Source organism: Chiloscyllium plagiosum, chromosome 4 (assembly GCF_004010195.1).
Source record: "Chiloscyllium plagiosum isolate BGI_BamShark_2017 chromosome 4, ASM401019v2, whole genome shotgun sequence".
NCBI lineage: Eukaryota > Metazoa > Chordata > Chondrichthyes > Orectolobiformes > Hemiscylliidae > Chiloscyllium > Chiloscyllium plagiosum.
This window is the reverse complement of record NC_057713.1, coordinates 127,499,018-127,516,171: the sequence shown is the minus strand read 5'-3', so window position 1 is coordinate 127,516,171 and position 17,154 is coordinate 127,499,018. Positions and strand designations below refer to the sequence as shown.

Here is a 17,154-nt window from a genome sequence, read left to right as displayed (position 1 = left end):
AGACCTCATCTATTTACCCTATTCGTGCCCTTCATGATTTTATGAACCTCTATAAGGTCACCCCTCAGCCTCCGACACTCCAAGGAAAACAGCCCAGCCTTTTCAATCTCTCCCTATAGCTCAAATCCTCCAACCCTGGCAACATCTTTGTAACTCTTTTCTGAACCATATCAAGTTTCACAACATCCTTCGGATAGGCAGGAGTCCAGAATTGCATGCAATATTCCAAAAATGGCCTAACCAATATTCTGTACAGCCACAACATGACCTCCCAACTCCTATACTCAATATACTGACCAATAAGGGAAAGCATACTAAATGCCTCCTTCCCTATCCTATCTACCTGTGACTCTACTTTCGAGGAGCTATGAACCTGCACTCCACGGTCTCTTTTGTTCAACAACACTGCCTAGGACCTTACCATGAAGCATATACCATTAAGTATATAAATCCTACTAAGACTTGCTTTCCCAAAATGCAGCACCTTGCCTAACTTTCTATATTCTCCCTTCAGAATCTCATCCTTTTCCCTTCCTATATTGTTGGTTCCAATGTGTACAATGACCTCTTGCTGATCCTTCTTCCTTTGAGAACATTTTGCACCCTCTCTGAGACATCCTTGATCCTGGCACCAGGGAGGCAACCCACCATTCCGATTTTTCGTTGCTGCCTGCAGAAACGTCTGTCTGTGACTCTGACTAGAGAGTCCCCAAACACAATTGTTCGCTTGGAACCCAACGTACCCCTCATTACATTTGATCCTGTCTCAACACCAGAAACTAGGCTGTCCGTGCTACATTCCCCTGAGAATCCATCACTCCCTATATTTTGAAATCCTGTAATTGCAACAAATAATCAAGAAATCTAATAAAATATTATCATTTATTCCTAAGAAACATTGAGTGCAAAAATAGGTTATGCTTTAGTTATATTTGGCATTAACTGGAACTACATTTGAAGTACTAGATACGTTATTTGTTACCCTATTTAAGGAAGGATGTAAATGCATTGAAGCAGTTCAATGAGGTTTACTCAACCAGTACCTAGAATGTACAGGTTTTCTTGTGAGGAAAGAGTGGACAGGTTAGGATGGTACCTACCTATGTGCGTTTAAAAGAGTAAGAGATGACTTGATTGAAGTTTAAAAGATCCTAGAGAGTCTTGCCAGGAATCTATTCGAATTGAAATGTGATCATTACTGCTAAAGTGCTGTCCCACTGATGAGTCTTTCACCTTCCCAGATTTATTCATTAAAATGAAATCTAGAAATGCCCCTTCTCTTTTTTGAAACTGATAGATATTTGATTTTAAAAAACACAGGCCTCTTGTACCATCTGCTGGGTCTTTTTTGCTGATCACCCGTTCCCCCTTTCCCTTCTGCTGCAACCTGACCAAATCTAGAAAGAATACCAACCAACCCACTGCCCTGTGGCTGAAAATTCTACCTCCCCTCCGCCAAGGATATGCAGGTCCTGGGCCTCCTCCATTGCCACTCCCTTACCACCCGACACGTGGGGAAGAAAGCCTCATCTTCCACCTCTGAACCCTCCAACCCCATGGCATCAATGTGGTTTTTACCAGTTTGTTCATTGCCCCCACGTTCCCATCTGCCCCCCCCGTCCCACCTTATCCAAGTTCCAACCTTCCAGCTCAGCACTGCCCTCATGACCTGTCCCACTGCCAATCTTCCTTCCCATCTATCCACTCCATCATCCCCTCTGAGCTATCACCTTTACTCCCACCTCCATCCACCTATTGCACTCTTAGCTACCTACCCCCCTCCCATTTATCTGTCCATTCCCGAGGCTCCCAGCCTCATCCCTGATGAAGGGCATTTGCCCGAAATGTCGATTTTTCTGGTCCTTGGATGCTGCCTGACCTGCTGTGCTTTTCCAGCACCACACTCTCAACTCTAATCTCCAACATCTGCCAAAGTCCTCACTTTTGCCAAATCTAGAAACATAATATCCAACTGTTGTTCACCCTAAAATTGCAGTTTTTGAGAATCCAAATGAAGAAAACATGTTAATGGTAGCAAAGAGCTAAAAGGGTAAGTTTTTTTTTTGTTGCAATCAAAATGTTTGGTCCCCATCATGTGGGAACATTTTAAAATGTGTAACTTATTGCTTGCAGTTGTATGACTGGATGGGTAGATGGTGCACTGTGAAGTTACCGTCTTAAGGTGACTTTGAGTAAGTTTCTAGAATAGAATGTATTATTATGCCAGCAACCCAATTCCTGAAATACAATGTACACATTGCAGTACAGAGCTGTCATGCACTTTTGCTAAATATTCAGTACGAATTTGTTCTTATTTAGCCATACTTTCATTTGCAGCCACTAAATAGTTTTTTTGTACATTTATCATTGTTTAAATGTTAAGTGACTATCAGTGTGTCACCTAACACTTAGTTTATTTTTCAGAAGTGGTTCTATCTTTTCCTGTTCTCCTTCACTCCAGATAATAAAAATAACAGTGAATGCAGTTGTCAGCACTTGTCGATTGTCATCTTTCTTTAACACTGAGGAATTGAAACGAACAACAGCATCTCCTATTGGATCCACAGAGGCAGAATATTGCTTAACTCCTCCTGACACCTCTGACCGGAATGGATACATGCCTGTTGAAGTAAGGGGATCTTGAAACTTTTAAGAAAGATAATACAATTAACACTCTCTTGACTAAAGCAACTAAATATTCTCCATTTATGTTTATACACTTCGCATATCTCTGAACAATCTTTCAGGAAATGTTATAAAAAAAACAGGCACAGGTGATATGCAGGAGTCGAAAAGTGTGGCGCTGGAAAAGCACAGCCAGTTAGGCAAAATTCAAGGAGTAAGACAGTCAACGTTTTGAGCATAAGCTCTTCATCAGGAATGTGGGAAGGGCCCAAGTGGACTAAGAGATAAAGGGAGGGGTTGTAGTGTTGGGGGGATGGTTGCTAGGAATGAAGGTGGTAAATGGTAGGTGGGGGGTGTGATGGTGATAGGTCAGAGTGGAGGGTGGAGCAGATAGGCGGGAAGGAAGATGGTCAAGTCGGACAGTTCAAGAGGATAGTACAGAGTTGGAGTGTTGGATCTGGGATAAGGTGGGGGGAGGGGAAATGAGGAAACTGGTGAAATTGACATTGATTCCGTCTGGCTGAAGGATTCCAAGGTGGAAGGTGAGGCATTCTTCCTCCAATCGTTGGATGGCTAGGATTTGGCAGTGGAGGTGGCCCATGACTTGCATGTCCTTCGCAGAGCGTGAGAGGGAGTTAGTGTTTGGCCACAGGGTGGTGGGGTTATTTGCTGCGTGATGTTACTTATGTCTGGTTGCCTCTAACTAAAACAAGAAACTGTTTAAGTATCTTTTCAGTGGTCAGTGTGTTAATTTGTGACACATACTGTTCTGTTGTACAACACTTCTAATTAATTTCCATAAAAACTAATGCTTTTTGTGTAATTCTTATTTTGGTGGTAGCTTCAGCTAAACTAATCCAAAAAAACCTTTTTTAATGATAAATTTAAAATGCAAATCAACTAAACTACAAAATTATTTTGCATCAAAAGTTTTTAAAAAAAGCATCATTACTGAAGCAGAAGTGAATTCTGAGTATACAAAAGCAAACATTCCTGGAGAAACTCAGCAGATCTGATGACATAAAGCTATAGAGATGTACAGCACAGAAACAGACCCTTTGATCTAACTCATCCATGCCGACTAGATATCCTAACCTAATCATGTCCCATTTGCCAGCACCCAGCCCATATCTCTCTAAACCCTTCCTAATCATATACCCATCCAGATATCTTTTAAATATTGTAATTGTACCAGCCTCCCACACTTTCTTGGGCAGCTCATTCCATACATGCACCAGCCTCTGCGTTAAAAAGTTGCCCTTTAGATCTCTTTTAAATCTTTCCCTTCTCACCCTAAACCCATGCCCTCTAGTTCTGAAGTCCCCACCGAAGGAAAAAGACCTTGTCTATTTATCCTATTCATGCCCCTCATAATTTTATAAACCTCTAAATGTCACTCCTCAGCATCTGACACTCCAGGGAAAACAGCCCCAGCCTACCCAGCCTCTCCATCTGTGGAAGAGAACAGAGTTAATGTTTTGAGTTCAGTGACCCTTCACCTTTGCCCCTTCTCCAGCTAGTTCTGTTTTTATGTATCTCATTTACATGAAACCATGCCCCTGAAAATGTTTTTTCATGGAATGTAACTGTTCGTAGCATGCACCTTCATTATAGGCGAAGTCCTGAAAGCAAGGTATTATCGTAGTCATGGAAAAAATTGACAAATTAGCTTTAATTACTAATCGCAGGATGATTTGCAAAAGCTGAAAAAGAGCTGAGCAAAGTATTAATCCTTTCTCCAACTCTTGACTTCTTGCCATCAATGACGAGGAAGCATTCAAATCTTGGGTAGAGATGTATAGGAATTTTGAAGATCAAGTTTGTGTCAGCTATGGATTTGTAATGTCATTTCATTTCAATTACTACTTATCCCATTCAACTTGCATTAACTGTCAATAAGCTATCTCAAAATCTTCATGAAAATCTAGTTGAATCGGTAAAGTGAGCTCTGCTCCTTGAGCTATTCTCACCTCCCCTTGTCAAAATATGCCAGAACAAGAAACCACAAGATCAGTTGTATGTATCGCTGCCAGAACTTCACTCTTCTAAGCAGTAAATTAATTCAAGAACAAGCCAAAAGAAACTAAATGTAGCAGCTGTGATCCAACCACAACTCTTCAAATCTTACCTGTACTATATTTTGGAATGTACCAAAAACAGTTCAGATACCTGAAGCATCCACTAACTATGCCCAATTATAGGTTATTCAGTAATTAACTTAATTAAATGAATTAACCTTCTTTACATTGTGTTCTAAGGAACTGCACAGCCTATAGAGGACATTCTTGTACTGTAAAAGCCAACAAGAGACTTGACCTGCAGTGCGTTCATAGTGATATACCTCAAATGGAAGGCACATTGGCCTTAAAGTGTACTGTAATTTTAATGTTGAACTATTAAATCCTCTTCTTCCTCCCAAACTTTGTCTTTGGACCTATAAAAACCTAGGATGGCTGTCTTATTGGTGAGGTAAAAAGAAACTACACAAAAGAGATCTGAAGTTGCCATTATGTCTTTTAAGTGGGACCATCCAGAAATAGTGAACATTTCCTGTAGTTGCTAATATGATTGGAGACGTCTGGAAGTGACGAAGGATGAATGAGAGTACGATTAGAAAATGGTTGAGGCAGCAGCACAGATAGGTGATATTATCAAATTCCATTTAGGCTATCATTGTTGAGGAGACAATGTTCAAGCTAGCAGTTCAACTCTGCATTGAACATGACTCTGAAATGCAGAAGGTCTTGTTCAAAAGAAATATCTTTACCCAGCCTATTCACAAAAGTCTTAATTTTCTAAACCGGGAAGCCAGATAGAAAATTGTATGGAGATATGCTTGATCTCATCCATTTTTTTTATCTCCAGCTTTTCTGTCATGATGTCAACATTTCACATGTGCCTGTAGCATGTCTTGGTTAACTTCCAAGCATTTCTGAGAAGTGGGAGGTAATATTAACAGGATACAAATGTACTGAATGAAGACTCATGAGGAAAGTAATGCTTAATTATAAGCGAGTGAGACAATAGTGGAGGTGCAAAATGATTTAGGCATTCAAGCATGCTAAAAAGCAATAATCAGATGTTGATGGATTGTTAACCTTAATTGATTACCAGTCTAGATTATCAAGGGGAAAAGATGGTATAAACCAGGTTTATAACATTTCTGAAATACCAAAATGGCCATTGCACCTTAGAATGGCTAGACTGGTCTCATCAAAAGAGTAGCGCAAATGAAGTAGAATATTATCAGGACCCGACAGATTTGATGACAAGGAGACTTGGTACAAAGTAGATTTGTATTCCCTAGAATGTAAAAAGTAAGGGGTCAATTTAATTGATTTTATTTTGAACTGTGAAAAGAGTTGGTAAGATAGGTAGAAATATTTTCTGCTGATGGCAAAATCTAGGACCAGGTGATGTAATCTTAAAATGAGGACTGGTCCATTCAGGAGAGAAATTAAGAAACACTGTCGTGCAAAGGATGGTAGCAATGTGGAATGTACTCCCACAAAGAGTAATTGAAGTTGTCTCAGTTAATAATTTTTAAATGGTAGATGTTTGGTAGCCAAATGATAACCAGGAATATGGTTGAGCCAAGGCAAATGGATGCAGTTGAGATCTAGATCAACTTCAAGATTGTTGAATGGTGAAACAGGTTCAAAGAGCTGAATGTGCTAAATTTTTTCCTTCTTTCTAATTAATGTTAGAACATTTATTTCTGTAGGTATTCGCAGATATTGAGAGTTTGGTCGTTTGATAGGAAATGCAAGAGTCTTGAGTACTATGCAGTTGTTTTTTGATCTCACAAATTGATACTGAGAAAAGGAATTTAATTTTTAAAAACTTAATAGAGCAAAAGATTTAAACATTCTCTTTGAACTTGTGGTTTTGGTTAAGTATAATTTTAAGTGCACATTGTGATATGGAATATGTGACTTATAAGTATTTTAATATCATTTACCTTTGATTTTGGATTTTTAAATTTAATCACAGAAATTCCATATGCCGCTAGATCAAAATTCAAAATATTTCTACGGCCATTATGAATTATTTTAAAGCGGCTTGTGAGGGAGGTGGCCTCCAAGAACAAATGGGAATTTGTGTGTATTGGGAGAATTCATAAGTGAACAAAGAAAACAGTGTTAAGCATTGAGATGGAAGATTCAGGAATTTTTGGGGGGCTTGGGGGAAACACCCATAGTCTAAAAATGAAGATTTATTTTTCAGTTTGGGTAGTTCTGTAAGGTTCTTAGCTGAAGTTGGAGCTGTAAAGTGGTATTTTCTGAGAAAAGGAAAAGAGATTTTAGAATTGTTAAACATAGGTTACCACAGTGTAAAGAATTCAGTTCAAAAGCTCTAGACCAGAAATGTTCACCCTGGAGCACTTATAGCTGGGAAAATTTAAGCTCAGTTATATGATAAAACAGGGAAGAGGCTTCAGATTCTCTCAACCAGGAATGGAAAGCATAGCCGCGTCAAGCCTTTTTGTGGGATCGGGAATGGTACTCTCATTGGTTTTTGAGTACTGTAACTGGACTCTTTTAGGATTAGTGGAGTTGTTTCAAAATATTTAAACTTATGTTAATGTAAATATCTTGATTTATTCTAGATTACCTTCATTTCTTTGCATAATAATTTTTTTGTTTGTAAAGCCAAATCTGCAGCATTGTATGCTTATGTTTCGGGGAGCAACCATCTCATTTATGACAAAAAAGGTCTATCATGTCAGATTTCAGTCTGAGATCTGAATTTTCAGTCTCGACATCACCTGGGATTGTAACAACATACAAATGATTTTATTATTTGTTTTAATGGATATTTGAAGGAGTCATTTGCTTGATCTCTTCTAAAAAATGAAATGCACTCTTCTTATATTTGACTTGAATTTCACAGCTTGTACAGACAGAAGGGAAAGATGTTACTGATCATTCTAACAACTGCAATGATTTGCAAGACCACCCAGACAAACCCCATCTGGACTCTTTAATTAATGATTGCAATGGGGCAAAACCAGATGAAAGCATTGTAGATGATGTGGATCTCCTTCCCAGTTGCAGGTAAAGTTTCAAAACATGTTTATTCACTAAGTACAGTGAATTCTTTTATTGCATTTGAAAACCAATGGTTGTGTAATTGAATAAAAGACTTCTTTACAATATATCAAGCAAGGCATCAGGCATTTAAACATTTAGAATATCCTTTAAAAAAATAGTCAATTTATTTGGTTGATGAAATTCCAAATATCGTTTGAACAGATTTGACTAACATTACTGCTTCTTAAGCACATTCACTTACAAGTCGGTGAATTTTCCAGCTAAAATTCCAAATATTAGGTATTACATTATTTGAAGTTCTCAAATAATTTGAAACTTTGACAGCGACTAAGGAGAGGTAAGTTAAGTATGGTTTAAGGTGATATGTGGGTAGATAAAAAGGTAAGGTGGCAGGTGGATGAGGAGGAGAGTTAAGCCAATGAGGGCCTGAGGTGGGTTGATGGGTGGCGATGTGTTGTCAATTCTTGTAAGGATAAGCCAAGTTTTGCGGGGGATATTCGGCTTGTCAGGTTTTGTAGTTTGGTTGTTCAGTTTAGTAGTTACTTAATAGTTAGTTTTTAATTCACCAGTCTTTCCTGGACAATGGATACATTTAAGTGAATCAGAATTTTTGGAAACCTACAACGTTAAGAGTACCTTTTTTGGAGAGTTCCAGATGCAGGGTAATTGCCCATAGAAGTGCTATATAACTCACCAAAGTTCGATACAATTGAAGCAATACTCATGTTCTCTTGTGATAAATACCAATGTACTATTTACCTTCCTCCTTGTTTACTGCAACTGCAAGTTAGCTTATAAACAAGGATACTCTGGTCCCTTTGATCAGTAGCACTTCCCAGTTTCTTACCATTTAAGAAATACGCTGAATGCTGTTTCTTCTAACAAATTTGATAACTTCACACATCCATGTTGTAATTGTCTGCTGTGTTCTTTCCCACTCATTCTGGCTGTCCAAATTTCCCTGAAGCCTTTTTGCATCATCCTCAAAACATATTTTTGCCTATGTAGGGTTTGTGTCATTTGCAAACTTAGGAATACTATATTGGGTCCCCACTTCCAAATCATTGATATAGGTTTTGAACAGTTGGGGCACAAGGAATCATTCTTGTCGTCCTCCACCAGTCAGAATCTGACAACCTGAGAATGATCTATTTATATGGATGCCCATCCTGTTTTCTCTCCATTAACCAATCTTCAATCCATTACTAGTATATTACCCCTACTTCGTATTCTCATATTATTTACTAACCTGCTACATGGGACCTTATTGAAAGCCTTTGAAAATCCAAATCATGTCCACTGGTTCCCCCACATCTCCTCTGTCAGTGACAAACCTCTCAACAGGTTGGTGAAACATGATATTCCTTTAACAAATTTGTGTTTTGTACCCACTTAGATAATTATTTTCTAAATGTCCAGTTATCACATCTTTAAGAATAGTTTCTAGTTTCTACCCTACAACTGCTGTCAGGATGTTCTCCAGGCACTGTTCCAAACTCTATTGAATTTTGAAAGATGATCACCAATGCATCCAATGTTTCTACAGCTGGGCTGGTGACGATTCGCCGCCGATGATTAGCCACTGCCAGTTTGCCATCAGCGTTTCTCCACTGGAGTCGTTTGACCTCCGGAGAATAGAGTCATAGAGTCATAGAGATGTACAGCATGGAAACAGACCCTTCGGTCCAACCTGTCCATGCTGACAAGATATCCCAACCCAATCTAGTCCCACCTGCCAGCACCTGGCCCATATCCCTCCAAACCCTTCCTATTCATATACCCATCCAAATGCCTCTTAAATGTTGCAATTGTACCAGTCTCCACCACATCCTCTGGCAGCTCATTCCATACACGTACCACCCTCTGCGTGAAAAGGTTGCCCCTTAGGTCTCTTTTATATCTTTCCCCTCTCACCCTAAACCTATGCCCTTTAGTTCTGGACTCCCCGACCCCAGGGAAAAGACTTTGTCTATTTATCCTATCTATGCCCCTCATAATTTTGTAAACCTCTATAAGGTCACCCCTCAGCCTCCGACGCTCCAGGGAAAACAGTCCTAGCCTGTTCAGTCTCTCCCTGTAGCTCAGATCCTCCAACCCTGGCAACATCCTTGTAGATCTTTTCTGAACCCTTTCAAGTTTCACGACATCTTTCCGATAGGAAGGAGACCAGAATTGCATGCAATATTCCAACAGTGGCCTAACCAATGTCCTGTACAGCCACAACATGATCTCCCAACTCCTGTACTCAATACTCTTACCAATAAAGGAAAGCATACCAAACGCCTTCTTCACTATCCTATCTACCTGCGACTCCACTTTCAAGGAGCTATGAACCTGCACTCCAAGCTCCCTTTGTTCAGCAACACTCTATTTGCCACCGGAAATATATATATGTACTGATTGTTTTCCCTCCCACCTGTTCTTTCATACTTCTCAGTCCCCTTTATTTATACAACTACATACTACATATTGATTTTAAAAAAAAGAGGTAAAATAAATATCATTTTATTGGTTTATATGTAAAAATGAGTTACAAACTTTAACCAGAAAAAGGAAATATATTTAAAAATCTTTATAAGGAAGTTTCATATTAGACCACTTAGCTTATGTCTGTGAATGTAATTTGGTGAATCTATAAAGAGTGGGCTGAGATAGCCAACATTACTTTCTCTGATAGAGAACCTGTGTCCTTCCTGTGTTTCACCGCAAATTTAATTATATGACAAAATTTTGCTGGTATCTTAAGAATCACCAACCAATTTTGGCAAGGGGTTTAACATAGGGTGATGACCTATTGTGTGTTGGGCCTAATGCGTTTGCATTGTAACAAGCATCACTTTTGGGTGTGAATATATGGCAGCTCAGAACTGATGGGGTCAGTAGGATTTGCATGGAGGAAAGGCATTTAAAAGTTTGGGGTGTTACCCAGATTAACAGGTTAAGCCTGCAACTCCCTCTGTGAAGTGCAACCTGTTTGCCTTCCAGCCTCATCTGAATTACGAACATGCAAAGGAGATGAAAAATGGCTGCCACCACACTGAGTAAATGAAGTAGGTCATTTCAGCTTTTAAGGACTGCTGGCTGAAATGCATGGAAATTGCTGCTTTTTTTCAGAGAAATGTATTGTGTCAACCAATTCACAAGCCTCTTGTTCATGTTCATGACATTGGATCCTTTTAATTGCCATGCATGCATTATTAAGCAAAAAAACGTTTAAAGGGACCATGCATTTAAATTGTCTGCACAATTCAAGAGTCCAAGTGACATACATTATCAGACATGATGCCTCTGACTATTTATGCAATGTGGATCTTTTATTTACCGAATAACTTTGCAATAAAAGTGTGCAATATCTGTTTTTTCATTATTTGTGTGACCAGTGGATGTTGAATGCTACTTGCTCATTTAATTGCACCCGATTTAAACATATAACCCTGTTTTTTTTTTGATATTGTTTGTGCCCCAAAATAATTGTAAATGAACCTTATCATGGGAGTCATTGTGATGTTCTTTGATCAACACAGGAACATAAGGATTAGGAGTGGGAGTAGGCAATTCAGCTCTGTGAGTGCACTCTGCCATTTAACATGACCATGGCTGATCTTATCCTAGTCTTGGCTTCAATTTCCTACCTGCTCCGCATAGCATGTTTCAACAGAAACATATTTATTTCTGTCTTGAATTTGTTGGTTGATCCCACTGCTCTCTGGAGTAGTAAGATCCATAGATTTACAACCCTCTGAGTGAAGCAGTTTCTCCTCATTTCCAGATTTAAAACTACCTCCTCTCCCTCTATATCTATGACCTCTTGTTTGAGGCCGTCCCATCTGATCAGTGCCTACCTTATCAATCCTCTTGAACATTTTATATATCTCAATCAGATTCCCTTTTTTTTAATTCCAGAGAGTATGAGCCAAAACTATTCAACTACCCTTTCATCCCTGGAATCAACCTGGTGAACCTGCTCTGAACTGCTTCCAGAGCCATCCACATCCTTCCTCAAATAAGACCAAAACTGGCCACAATATTCCAGTTGTGGTTTCAGCAGCACCTTAAATAATTATAACAACATTTCTTTACCTTTATAACCCAGACATTTTGCAATAAATGCCAGGATTCCATTACCTTTTCTTATTACAAGTTACACCTGCATACCGACTTTGTGATTTGTGCACAAAGATGCCCAGATCCTTCTGCAGTGATGCACTTTGAACCTGCTTCCTAGTTAAATAATCATTTGCCTTTTTATTTTTCTAGCCAAAATGGACAACCTAGCACTTATCCACATATCAAATTCTGGCCCATTCACCTAGCCTATCAATAGCCATCTGTAAATGCTCTTCACATAATTGCTTGCTTTCTCTGTGCCCCTGCTTGCAGTTCATTTAAATAGATTGTAAATAGTCGAAATCTGAGAACTGAACTCTGTAGCACCCACAGTTCGCCATCCAGAGAAGGATCCATTTAACCCGATCCTCTTTTTTTTTGTCAGTCAGCTAATCCCCTGTACAAATCAGTACTCTATCCTTAAGCCCCTGGGATCTAATATTCTGGATCAGTCTTTGATGCAGCATCTTGTCAAATGCCTTCAGGAAGTCTAGATATACCACATCCACCAGATCCTTATTATCCACATTACTGGTTACATCCTCAAAGAACTCCAAGTTTGTCAAGCACAACTTGTCCTTCATGAAACAATGCTTACACTAATGAATTGATCTTTGTTGTTCCAAGTATTCAGTTATTTCCTCCTCCATAGTTGACTCAAACTTTCCCAAGACAGAGGCCAAACTAACTGGTCTATAGTTTCCCACTTCTTGCCTGCCTCCTTTTCTTTTGAATAAGGATGTCACAGTAACATGTTTCCAATCCATTGATGCCTTTCCAGAATCCATTTTTGGAATTTTGGAAAATCATAACCAGTGCTTCCACTATCTCTGGTGACACCACCTTTAACACCGTAGGGTGCTGCCCATCCAGCCCCAGGGACTCATTTACTTTTAATCCCATCTGTTTACTTATTACCTTCTCCCTCGTTTCAGTAATTTCACCAAGTTCCTCTATACTAACTGCAGTTTTAGGGAAGAAATTATTGTCTTCCACTGTGAAAACAGATGAATTATTGATTTAGTTCCATCTGCCATTTGAGTTTGCCATTATTACCTTGCCATTTTTGATTTACGAATGGCCAACATTTACTTTCACTGTTCTCTTCCTTTTTATTTACTTATAGAAGCTTTTGGTATCAGGGCTTATATTTCTGCCAGTTTCCTTTCATAGTTCATATCAGCTTTTCTGGTTTTGTTTTTAGTAACCCTTTGCTGATGTTTAAAGTTCTACTAACGTTTGCAGTATGATATGCCTAGCTTTTGCCTTTGTTATCCTTGATTTCCTTGTTAAGCCATGGTTGATTTTTCACCTTTTTACAATTTCTCTTCATCTCAAGGATATACTTTAATTGACAGTAGTATCTCCCTAAGCATTTGCTACTGTTCTTCAATTGTCCTGCCCTTTAATATTTTTGCCCAATCCACTAGGGCCAACTCCTTCCTCAGGCCTGTACAATTACCTTTGCCCACTGTTAAAACTCTCATATGCAACTCAGTCTTCATCTTTGAATCTGAATTTGAAGCTCTAGCAAGTTGTGGTCACTCCTTCCAAGAGGATCATTAACTGTGTGACCACTTAACAATCTTTCCGTGTTACATAATATACCTAAGTTCAGGGGACTTAATGTCACTATTTACAAACCATATCCCTTGTATATAATACTCATGGATAAGTTCAAAGATAATTAAAAATAAAATTTATGAAAGATATTGAAACAGTAAAATTAAATTTCAGTGTGCAAATAACTAAAAGTTAATTAACAGAATATCTTTAATTAGCTAATTCTTGTTGTATTTGTTGTATACATTCCATTTACAAAAACATTTTCCTTTGATTGGACAGCAACCCCAGTATGGTGAAGTGCGTCCTCCAAACTAATGACTGATTTTCTTCGTTCTTAATGCTGTCAATTGCAAGATTTATCTTTTCTCTTTTTATATTGCAGGCCTTCTTGCCTGCCCTAAAACCATCCAGTTTGGCTGTCTGGTCTGGACAGGCTACTGGGCCATGTCTGCCTCTGCCCTAACACTGTCAAGTGTGTAACTAGATGGTGCAGACTGCCAATGACTGAGAGTTCTCATGTGCTGGTCGAAAAGGATAACCTTTTAGCCCTAACTCGATAAACATTTGCACAAAGGAATGACTTGTTTACAAATAAACTAGTAACCGATGATGTTTGTACTCACTGGAGTTTCGATGAAGCAATCTACTCTGCTAAACATATGTCTTGTGTACATATAGTTTGATTTGTGAACACATGAATTTCCCATTTTTGGCTAGCAAAATTACACCTGCAAACTAATTCCTTTGGGCTGGGGTATTAATGAGTGCAAAATGATTAGGACAGTTGACCTGCCTGAAAGATTCAGAGAGCTTAATTACAAGACTTTAACCTGCAGTCAGGGATTGGAATATTTGCTCCCTGTCCACCTTTCTAAAAACTCCAGATCTTACAGAAAATTCCACCGTTTGAGACACTTATGGACCTTCGTCCCATGGGAAAATCTAGGGAATTAGATCTTTTTATTCCTTATTTTGGTTTGTATTCTTATGCCTTCTCCTTTTTAAAGAATTTGCATTTATACAGCACGTTTCATGACCTTGGGAGATCCAAATGCTCTTTATAGCCATCAAAGCACGTTAAGACGTGTAGTGAATATCGCAGCATCTGAAAATGAGGTAGTCCCACTTCTGACATTGTGAAGAAAGGTCATTTGAAGAAAGAGCTGAATGTGGTTGGGCTGAAGATGGTGACCAAGACTTCTGCAGGAATGTACAATGGCAAAGATGATAGACCTCTGTTGCAACCGACATCTTCCTTGCCAAAAAATGAAGTTAGTCCTTGACAGCTTTCATCCAGACCCCGTTGATTTCAATTTTACTAGAAATATTTCATCCTTCGATTGGTTAATGCTGCCTTGACTGTTCCTGTCACTTCACCTCTGGAATTAAGCTTACTTTTCATAAAAAGATCAAAACTGTATTGAGATCTGTAGCCACGTGATCCAGGCAGAAGTCAAACTGAACAAGTTATTTTTTAATTTATTCATGAAGTACAAGCATTGCTGACTAAGTCAATTGTATTATATTGCCAATCCTGAAGCATCCTTTCGAAGATGATGATGAGCTAACTTCTTGAATGGTTGTAAATCTTGGTGTGTAGTCCACCTCTTTTGCTGTGAAGAAGGAACTTCCTGGATTTTGGGCCAGTGACAGTGAAGAAATGACAATACACTTGCAAGTCAAGATGATGAGTGACTTGAAAGGGAACATACAGGTGATGGTGTTCCCATGCATTTGTTGCCCTTTACCTCTGAGGAGGCAGAGGTTGTGGTCTTAGAAAATGCTGTTAGTGAAGTATTTTTAGTGAGGTACTATATTAGGCATTAGAAGGTGCACCCAGCACCACTGTGCGTCAGCAATGACGAAAGTGATTGTGGAAAGTGGTGGGTAGGCATCAATCAAGTAGGCTGGATTGAGCTGCTTGAGTAATGTTGGACCTACACTCATCCAAGCTAGTGAAGAGAATTCTTACCCATTTCTAAGACCATAAGACATAGGAGTGGAAGTAAGGCCAATCGGTCCATCGAATCCACTCCGCCATTCAATCATGGCTGATGGGCATTTCAACGCCACTTACCAGGATTCTCCCTGTATCCCTTAATTCCTTGCAAGATTAAGAATTTATCAATCTCTGCCTTGAAGACATTTAACGTCCCGGCCTCCACTGCACTCCGTGGCAATTAATTCCACAAGCCTATCACTCTCTGACTGAAGAAGTTAGGAAAATGGGAGATGAGTTACTCGCAACAGAATTACTAACACTAGATGTATACTTGTAGCTACAGTATTTATATGGTTGGTTCAGTTAAAGTTCTGGTAACCCACAGGATGTTGATGGTGGGATATTCAGCTATAGTAATGCCATTGAACATCTGTTTGAGATGGTCATTGTTTAGCACTTGTATGATATGAATATTACTTGCTATTCATTTGTCCAGGTCCTGATGCATGTGAACAAAAGCTGTTTCAATGTCTGAGGAGTTGTGAATAGTGCTGAACATTGTGCAACCTTCAGTGATAGTTGGACAAAGGATACTCCAAGATGAACTATTGGAGTGATGTCCTGTAACAATCACAGCCATCTTCTGTTGTGCTTGGAATGGTCCCAACCAATGGATTCACACTGATTCCAGTTTTGCTCAGGCACCATGATGTCATACTCTGTCAAATAATTATTGATAAGCTTAGTTTTTATTGTCCCAGTATATAGGATAATGACAAAATCCCTTCCTGTTCACACCACATTGAATTGCACTTAGTGAGGTACAAGGGAATAGAAAGGTACCAAATAAATCCAAAGGCTACGTACTGACAAAGTTGTACACCTTAGAATTTTCATAATCAGTGCAGGTACATTCATGATTACTGAGTGTAATAATTGCATCTTTCTGTAATTATAGAATTATATTCTAAAAGTGAAAGACTTATAGCTCTTCAAATATTCTATAAAGTGGAGACTGAAACACTTGGTGTGTACATATTGGTATTTTTAATAAATGATATTGTCTCGCTGTGAAGTTATTGAGAAGGAAGTTTTGATCTTTGTGACATAAGAGTTCACTGTTAATAGTTCCTTTTGAAAATATGCTGCACAGTGGTTAACTGACCTTTGAGAGCATTAATTTAAATTGTTCAGAAGTGGATTTGTTCACTCTGTGTTCTAATATAAAAGAATAACTTGTTTCTTGGAATAGGGTTACCTAGGTTCCTGAATCTTTTATGCCACGTTTGGGGAAACTTATTTTGCCTTTGAAGACCCATGCTGGTGCTGCCCTCTCCTACAGCTTATTGTAATTCAAACTTGTCAGGAATCACTCAAGCTGGAAGTTGGCGGGGGGGGGGGGATCTCATCAAATAATTGCTGGTTTGACAGCTAACTGTTTCGGCCCTTTTGTCCTATACTAAAAAAATTACTCTGAAGTAATTTCCAGTCTTATCTTGTACCATTCACAGTTGGATACTTCTATCTGATCATATTTTGGATTCCTCTCTGAGGAAAATGTCCAATTTTGTCCATTCTTTCCTTGTATCATGTGTCTCATTTCAAACCCTAATGTCTTCCCTGTAAACTCCCTTAGTTGTGTGAATGCCACCTTGTGAATTACTGATCAGGTGTAAGCATTATATACTTGGTGAGGTCTACTGAAAGCACTATACAATACACCTTAGACTTATGTTCTATTGCTCTGGTTATATTGATCAGAATTATATTAAGTATATGTTTTGTTTACCTCATGTTGATGTATTGAGTGTTGAAGTTACTCCTTGGTCTTTTACTTCAGCCTTAGCTGTTTAAGAATTA

At 38.8% G+C, this 17,154-nt stretch overlaps 1 protein-coding gene across 8 annotated transcripts in view; it reads left to right on the top strand.

The window, feature by feature from the left end:
- The window catches only part of LOC122549405 (ATP-binding cassette sub-family C member 9-like), a 141,869-nt gene that overhangs the window by 66,317 nt on the left and 58,398 nt on the right, over window positions 1–17,154 (top strand). For all 8 annotated transcript variants that reach the window (XR_006311522.1, XM_043689176.1, XM_043689172.1 and 5 more), the window contains 2 exons: window positions 2,462–2,629; window positions 7,519–7,682. Coding sequence is in view for 7 of the 8 variants with exons in the window: in XM_043689176.1 (XP_043545111.1) it covers window positions 2,462–2,629; window positions 7,519–7,682 (332 nt within the window). In the remaining variant the exon portion in view is untranslated. The remainder of the gene's footprint in view (window positions 1–2,461; window positions 2,630–7,518; window positions 7,683–17,154) is intronic.